The sequence below is a fragment of the Macrobrachium rosenbergii genome, chromosome 26, assembly GCF_040412425.1.
Source record: "Macrobrachium rosenbergii isolate ZJJX-2024 chromosome 26, ASM4041242v1, whole genome shotgun sequence".
NCBI lineage: Eukaryota > Metazoa > Arthropoda > Malacostraca > Decapoda > Palaemonidae > Macrobrachium > Macrobrachium rosenbergii.
Genome location: NC_089766.1, coordinates 8,802,658 through 8,811,801, shown reverse-complemented (window position 1 = coordinate 8,811,801; position 9,144 = coordinate 8,802,658). Strand labels below are relative to the sequence as shown.

The 9,144-nt window shown below is 37.2% G+C and overlaps 1 protein-coding gene across 2 annotated transcripts in view; it reads left to right on the top strand.

Annotated features, from left to right (window-relative positions):
* Nucleotides 1-510: 510 nt before the first annotated feature.
* Nucleotides 511-9,144, top strand: part of LOC136853010 (kinesin heavy chain-like) — a 28,921-nt gene continuing 20,287 nt past the window's right edge. Inside the window, exon 1 of one of the 2 annotated variants that reach the window (XM_067128146.1) lies at nt 511-1,224. In XM_067128146.1, coding sequence (XP_066984247.1) covers nt 1,069-1,224 — 156 coding nt within the window. In that variant the 5' untranslated portion in view covers nt 511-1,068. The remainder of the gene's footprint in view (nt 1,225-9,144) is intronic. The other variant, XM_067128145.1, reaches the window with a different exon arrangement.

Genomic DNA, 9,144 nt, shown 5'->3' with positions numbered 1-9,144 from the left:
TAAATAACACAGGTCTGACGTGAATTTATTCTCATAATTTAAATATTTTGATGGATGATACTATACACATCCACTTTTTTTTTTGCAGTGGTAAACAGGAACAGTAAAAACCTTAGCCTACGTGACTGGCAGCTGATACTTTCAGTTATCATGTGTTTACACTGTCAAAGACTTATCATCGAAACTGCTGTAGCTATTCAAAGCCTAAGTCACGTGAAAAGAATGATAATACGAAGGAAACCAAACTGACGCCACACAAAGTGTGACGCCGCTATAACGTAAATTATTTCTCATAATCGGGATGACTTCAGTGCCACGGTCATCTCTGCAAGAGGAATGACATACGCCTACACAGAACACTTGTAATAATAATAATAATAATAATAATAATAATAATAATAATAATAATAAGAGTTGATTTTAAGGGACTTAAACCCGTCACATCACACCAAATCTTAATGTTAATTGGGGAAGATAAGGATGTAGACAACGCGTTCGTTCTTTAAGGTTAATGAACGCGGCCGTGGCGCTGCTGCGGTGAGTCAACTTCGTGTGTTTCCTCCCACAATGCACCTCGACAGAAAATGGCCGTACAGCAGCACTGAGACAAGAGACCAGTGTGGCTGCTGAAGCAAATTGACGCCCTCCTACCGAAGGAACGCGTACGGAAGTGTGAAGCGAGAACGGCGGAAGTGACGTATTTATAGAGGTTATTTATATATTTATAGTAAAGAGGTGCTGAAGGGGCGAAACACGCGTGAGAAAGTAGCGGAGGGGGAACCACCCTACGAAGGACCTCGACGTCGACACAGCTGACTCCTAGGAAAGGGAAGAGACGCCGTCGAAACCCGACCTCGCTGTGACTTTTGGCCGTCTTTCCCGTCGGCATTATTCCCCCTCCGAGTGCGCACGATGCACTACGACAGACCCGTCAGGGCTCCCCGTCGCGTTGAATGAGACAGTCGTGTCGTTTCGGGCGGCGACGAAGGCGCTGAAGGAGGAGGAGGCCGAGGCCAGAGAGGTGGTGGTGGTGGTGTTGTTGTCCTTGATCGCAGGAATCGGTGAAAGATGTCGGCCGGGGAGGATTCGAAGGAGAAGGGGGGGAATGAGGACAGTATTAAGGTGATTGCGCGGTTCAGGCCGCTCAACGATTCGGAGGAGAGGGCGGGGTCCAAGTTCATCGTTACATTCCCACACAAAGATGACCAACAAGTCGGCATAGGGGTGAGTCTTGACCTCTGACCTCGAGAGGCCTTTTTCCGGGGGTGTTGGCCTTGGGCGGCTTTAGAGTAGCCCTCTAGTGAATAAGGTCGAATTGTAGCTGTAATTTATAACGTTAAGGCTAATACTGTCTGAGGAATTCACACTAGGAAAACAAAGTAGGATTTAGGGAATTCACACTAGAAAAACAAGGTCAAGTATAGGGAATTCACACTAGGAAAACAAAGTACAGTTTAGGGAATTCACACTAGAAAAACAAGGTCAAGTTTGGGGAATTCACACTCGAAAAACAAGGTCAAGTTTGGGGAATTCACACTAGGAAAACAAGGTCAAGTATAGGGAATTCACACTAGGAAAACAAAGTAGGATTTAGGGAATTCACACTAGGAAAACAAGGTCAAGTATAGGGAATTCACACTAGGAAAACAGAGTACAGTTTAGGGAATTCACACTAGAAAAACAAGGTCAAGTTTGGGGAATTCACACTCGAAAAACAAGGTCAAGTTTAGGGAATTCACACTAGGAAAACAAAGTACAGTTTAGGGAATTCACACTAGAAAAACAAGGTCAAGTTTGGGGAATTCACACTAGGAAAATAAAAAGTTTAGGAAATTCACACTAGAAAAACAAGGTCAGGGTTAGGGAATTCACACTAGAAAAACAAAGAGTTTAGGGAATTCACACTAGAAAAACAAGGTCAGGGTTAGGGAATTCACACTAGAAAAACAAAGAGTTTAAGGAATTCACAGTAGAAAAACAAGGTCAAGTTTAGGGAATTCACAATAGGAAAACAAAGAGTTTAGGGAATTCACACTAGAAAAACAAGGTCAAGGTTAGGGAATTCACACTAGAAAAATGAAGTCAAGGTTAGGGAATTCACACTGAAAACAAAGTACAGTTTAGAGAATTCACACTAGAAAAACAAGGTCAAGGTTAGGGAATTCACACTAGCAAAACGAAGTCAACTTTAGTTAATTCACAATAGGAAAACAAAGAGTTGAGGGAATTCACACAAGAAAAAACAAAGTCATGTTCAGGGAGTTCACACTAGGAAAACGAAGTCCCGTTTAGGTTAGGCCAGTGTTTGGCTAGGTAAAGTAACCAGTGATAGGCAAACTAGACATTTTTCAGATAGCTGTAGCCTTATGCACAGTCTGGATGCGGAGGAAGTTTGTCTTTCAAGGTTAGGCTTTTAGTAAGACGAAGGTTTTTGGCAGGTTGGTACCCTAGCCTGTGGCCCGTAGGGTGCACCAAGGTCAGAGTCTGAATACGTAGCTCCTCCGTGTTAATGGACCTACTCATCCCAAATAAGATCTTAAAGGCCTTCACATAAAATTTATATAGTAGACAGAAAGGGCCTTGTTCACTTTCTGTAGTCAATAGATAATTTGAAAGATGCTCGAACAGGTTTGAAAGTCATTCAGTGCTGGCTGTATTTTCCCATCGTCAAACGGGACGAAATGAATGACCAGGGTTTGAGGGAAGAATTCTAGGAAACAATATTCACGTCTACAAGTTTGCACACCAGTTGAGTAGGTTATAGCCTAGACCTTCAAAATGCAACAGTAGCATAAACAATGGAACACTTGAATAATTAAAGTTTGTAAGAGATAATGTTCATTTGTTGTGCAGAGTATGCAAATTGTTAGCCAAAAAGGTTTATTAATTGCACAGGCTAAATCCATAAGCCAGTGTGCTTGTGCAGGACTTGTTTGTAGCCATCAAAAGGGAGAAAAATATCTAGTACTTTATGAATTGTATTCTAATTTTATTTTTAATTGGCAGGTATTTTGAAATAAGTATTACTTCATAACTGTATATTAGGTAATGGAACTACTTCCAGTTAGATGCCTTATGCAAAACCATGCAGGTCTGAATATGAAACATGTGCACATTGCCAACAGAATACTACCCAGCCAAATTGGTTAAACCACTTTCTCTTACACCAGTAAGTTTGGGTATACCCCTTTGTGCAGAGTTTGGGTACCGCTATTAGATCCTGGTACAGCGGACTTTTAAAAATGGCCTACATTGCATTCTGATGAACCTGTGTACTTTGAGGTTAAGCCTGGCACTGTTGAATTTTTGGTAGAAATTATCTTCAAAAAGGAGGTTATATTAGAGTTTGGTTTTTGTTTTATATGGGATTAGGCAATGCAAAAAATATTGTCTTGGTTTTCATGAAATTTTAACAAAGTTGGCCTGCTAACTTGGCAACAAGTGATTGGATTTCGGACAGTGTAAGAATGTAACCCACAAGGAGAAGGGACCATTTTTGGGATTAGGCATCTGGCTCAGCCTTAGTTCGGTCTTTGATCACTGGTCTAAGTTTGTGATACTGTCTGGTGAGGCATTAAGAATTTTTTTGTAGGTTTTTAGGTGAAACTGGGCCATGAAAGACCACAGACCACAGCAAATATGTTGTGATTTAAGAAAATTGTTGGATTTGTTTAACTTCATATGTTCCCTAATGGTGTTTTTTTAGTCAAAATTCTTTTGAAGAGCAATTGCTATAAATTTTTAAATTGACACTACAACCACACCCAGGGGCCCTGGGTTTAGTACCAGTCTCTTGAGAGTGACTATTAAAATTTAATCAAAAGAGTAGTAAATATCTTGGTAACAGTAAATTTCCACTAGATTTTGGTATGCTTTTCATATTAAGCATATTAGGGAGACTTAGAAACACAATACAGTTAAAACTCACGCATTGAATTGTGGTATTGAAGTAATTTACCAAATTTGCCTTGGGGTCAATAGGGAATTTGTACAGCTGTGGTAATACAGTATGTTTTAAGTACAGTAGTGCACTGTACTACTAACAGGCAGTACCTGATGACATTCAGGTAAGACTTGAAACCCTAAATTAGCCAAGTTGACAGGAGGAAAGGATGTGACCATGCCTTGACCATTACATCAGAGGCCACCAAGTCTGTGGACTGCGTAGCTGTCACTGGCTACATAACCACAGCCTTTCTTTTTAACTATCTGAAGCTATGGATCTTGCATAACTTTATCAACTTTAAATGGAAATAGGTTTTAAATACAAGGAATATGACCACAGACAGTTAAATAGAAATTGGTTTGAGTGCAAGGAATATCGTATGACCACAGACAGTATTCAAGAATTTGTCAGTCATATAACTATTTACTTTTAAACACTTTCAATATCATCCATAATTTCAAAACATTTATGTAATTGAAATGGAATGAGGTAGTACATTACGTGTAGTGTTGCTTGATGAAACACGTAAGTACAGTAGTCAGCTCTTGTTTATGTTAAGGCCATGTCTTGGCAAGGCTGGTGTTTTTGTACTCTACAAACAAAGAAATTATATAATGCATACTTTTTTAGCCTGACAAACTATGAATTTAATTGTTAGCATTTGAGTCTGATTAGGAAATTTAAAAGGGAAAAAGCACTGGAAAAAAAAGAATAAGATAAAAATAAAAAAAGCCTGCATACTTTACAGATTACAGGTTATTAGATGTTGTGCCACTTGGCTGGGTAGGAAATCTGTTTACACTGGAGCCTGTATCTTGGCAAGGGAAGGTGATTGTAGTGTCTGAACTAAAAACAAACATTACAGAATCTAGGCTGTTGCTATTTTTAACCTCTCTAGTGAATGATTGTTTTGGCTCTAGCTAAAAGCAGACGTTACAGAATCTAGACTACTCTAGCTATTAATCTGAACCTTTGCTGAATGAATATTGTTGTGGTTCTATCAAGAAATTGGAAATGCATATGCGTTTACAGTGATTTATATCAGATTTCAGGATTTTATCTTGTCACCCATTATATAGGCTCGTGAAATTTTGACCTGGAAGCTGTGCTGTTGGCTATCGAAGATTTTACACAAACTGATACGGAATAGTATATATTATGATAAATAATGACTGCTAGGCCTAGCCAGAACAGGAGAAAGGGCCAGCAGTGATTATTTGACTAAGATATAGGTATATGCCCAAACATATATATACTGTATGCAAAAATTAGCCAAGGTGGAACATTATGTCTGGATGTAGCTTTAGAGTCGTATAAAGGCAAAGCAGGTCTGATGTAAATGCAAGGAGCAAATTGTTGCTGAAAAGAATAACAAGAGTTGAAAATAAAACTATTCTAGCTCAATATGAGAATATTGCAATTGTTTTGGAGGGGGATAAAATCTCATAAAGGAAAAGGAAAAACCATCAAGTATTTGCTATATGTGTGGTAAGGAAAAAGGTAACAAAATGCAACGTACGTATTAAAGATGATTACAGTATATAATTTGAGATAAAACGGATTATGTCAGATACATTTTGAAAAAGCACTATAATTCATACTGCCACTGAGAAAAGATTCTGACATTTAATTTTAATTTTATTATATATACTGTATACTGTACAGTATGCAGCAAAACTTGTGTGACTTATTTTTGTACTGGACAAGCATTGTTCTCAAGTTGTCACTCATTATTAAAACTTTATATTTTACTTTGAAAATGTGTATGTATGAGGAAAAGTTGGTCACTTATGTAGAATCTTATCATTGAAATATATTGGATTGTGAAAAACAAAAATATTTTATGCTACAATAATATTTCGGAACAAAAACTAAACGTTAGTGTAGCAGGAATCCCTTGGCTCACTGTGACTCCCGTGAGTTGTGGAACCGTCAGTCTGGATAGAGTCAAACTGTGAAATGGGACGTCGCGATGGAGTGAAAAAGAAAAGTTAAGCAGAGTATAGTCTAATGATAAAAACTCATGCATTTGGGATGTGAATTCAAAGTTACTTCTTTTAGCTTTTGTGGTTTTGTGTCTAAAACAAATGTTAGTCAGGATCATGATTTCGAAACTTGCAATAAATTTTTACAAGCCATAGCTTAGGCTGTAGCCAATGCTACCTACGTCTAGTCTCCCGAGGGGTTTCTTCAGTTTGAAGAAAAAATGACTTAAGTAAATAGATAAGTGAGGTGGAGAGTAATCTTCCCTTTTAGAAATACAATTAATTCTGCCTTTTTATTATTTTACTTTTACTTTAGGAATGAAAGACTATACCATACAGTAAACCCCCCGTACTTGCGGGGGATGCGTACCACACCTCTCCGCGAATAGCTAAAACCCGTGAATACTTAAAACCCTTCTTAAAACACTTAGAACTGCCTATTTTGATAGTTCAGACACACAAAACAAACTAAAAATGTTTATACAGGTATTATCCTACTTACGATGGGGTCAGGTTCCAAAAAAAACCATAGTTTGTTGGAAAAAACGTAAGAAATAACAAAACGTATCCTTGAACATAGGCTAGTCTACACTAAGGTATTAGGTGCCATGTACTGTATAAGTATATAGTAGCCTAGCCTACGCTATAAAATATACTCTTTATGCACACAGTATAGTAATTATTATCAGCTAATTTTGGAGGTTCATGCAAAGTGACTTATGATAATTCAATACAAGGAGAAATTGAATAACAAACAAGAATTAGCTTAGCCTACATTATGGTATATTGTTTACATACACCGTAGCGTAGCTTACATTATACTCTCCTATATACAGTATTCACATATCATATTATACAAACGTCAACATAACGAATTTGCATCTTTTCCATGGATCTCTTTAAAATGTTATGCCTTAATTCACTTTATCCAGTAATATTGTATATATTCTTATATTGCTTTTGTATTATAAATTGCGATCATAGCGATCGATGTTTTGGTTTGAAAATGTTTACGCGGTGTTTATTTCCCCGATTTAACTCAGTTCAGAGTGCTTTTCTTGCTTCTAGTTAGCGTAAATGTATCTCTAGATACTTTATTTATGTGGGGCACGGTCATTTTTCATTATACGAAGTGTTTTTAAGTCAAAATATAGCTAAAATATGTCTCGTTATGAAATTAACTTACCTTTTATTTTCGTTAGTAGATGACGATGGCTGTTTGGGGGCGTTTGATTTGTGTAAAAAAAAGTTCAAGATTCCATATGCTATTTTCACTTGATTTCGTCATAATAGAAGCTTTATGTATTTATCGTTTACCGGCGTAAAAATAACAGTAATGTGTTCTTTCATGCCCAGTAGTTTTGATTAAAATACTTTCTCTCCCATTTTAATTACGATCGAGTTTCATCCATGTTGCCAGTGCACGATAATTTACAGTATAGTCATTAGCAGCTTGAACATTGTTTTCTCAGCTTCGGCTACAACTTGCAGGTTAAATTTAGCAGTATATTTCCTTGAAGATCTTTTATCCATACTGAATAAGGGTATAGGGTAAAAATATATCAATCCTATTCTACTTTGTCACTTGTGCCATAACCTACGGTAATTGTTATTACCACACGATGGTTGAAATGCCAGGTAAATGGCTGTTGTTATCTGATTCAGTTATGAGCAAAACAACAGTTTCTTGGTGTGTTGTTTATGGCTGTACGCATTTACGCAAGAATATAACATTACTGACAATACTTTTATCATTCTCTTTTACTTTTTAAACTAGAAGATAGGGTAAAGAGATGGAGGAAAAGTTGTCTATTGTAATTTGGTCTCTCTCACTGCCTGATTACGCTGCTGCCTGCACCTGCACGAAATTTAAAAATACTTTACAAATAATATTGGGTGCCGGTATTAATTGCTTACCCCATTGCAAAATCGAATTATCGTAAGGGGAATTATCATAACTCAAGCATTACCTGAGTATTTTAATAGTTTTATCACAAAAAGTGCATTTAGTCATGAAAATGAGATGAAAATACAGTATTTAGTGAATATTTCTCGGTGAAAAATACCGTGAATGGGCGAATTTTCCGCAAATAATGGGTAGATACGTTCCAAAGAGAAATCCGTGAATACTTGAGTCTGCGAATTGTGAGAATGCGAATCCGGGGGGTTTACTGTAATCAGGTTGGACTTGATCAGCCACGCCTATTGTGTGCAGATTCTGCAGAATACAACATATAAGTAATAATAACAGTAGTAATGTGGCTCTGGAGTCCCAGCCTATGCTATTGGCATTATAGCATATTGGGCTATATTTCAGATAGCAAAAATATCTGGTCGAGTCAAATCTTTGTAATTTATAAAGAGTGTCTATAAGACCATAAAGTAGGATTTGTGAAATTCCTCCGCAGTCATGGTGTAGTATGCTTCTGTCATTATGTTCTTTGTAGACCTGTAGGCTCAGTAAGAATGATATAATCGAGAAGCGCGAAATGCACTTGGCCTACGGGCATGGTGAGGGGAGGCAAACTGAGCCATTTAAACAGCTGACATCTGGTTAGACCATGTCCACAGCTACATCTCCGATACATTCATTACGTTAAATACATTACCATGGTGGCTAAAAAGTCAAATTCATTAAGTATTTACATCTTTTCATATTTGCCATAATTAAAAACTGTGTTAATGTTTTTATAATGATCTGGCTGACATTTTGAAAAAAATATAGCACAGATACTTTAAAACCATGCTTAACGAACTGTAGCTATTTTTGAGCAAAGTTGCAAAATGTTTCGTTGTTGCAATTTGGAGTCATTAGAAATGTGAAGATGGTAAGAGTTGCCAGTTAGTGACTTTCAAACGAAAATCACTGAAATCAGGTCGCACGACTTTTGCTGCATGCTGTACATAAAATGAATTGTATGAATTTATGCACATTTGTGACCAGTTCTACAATCTGTCATACAGTGACTGTAAAGCAGAATAGTTATTGATAGATTATAGCAAATATATCTCAGTGAGTGGAGGAAGCTGTTATATTGGACACCAGTTGTTGAACCAAGGTATTTTAATTAGTTGAATTCCCTCATTCATTTGAATGTGGAGGTCTTTGGAGCTTGAATTTCAAATACTTTTTTCCTTCACCAAAGGTAAACCTTGTTACCTTTGTTCTGAGTACTGTAATTTGCTAGTGATGAATCATTAGGAGATATTACT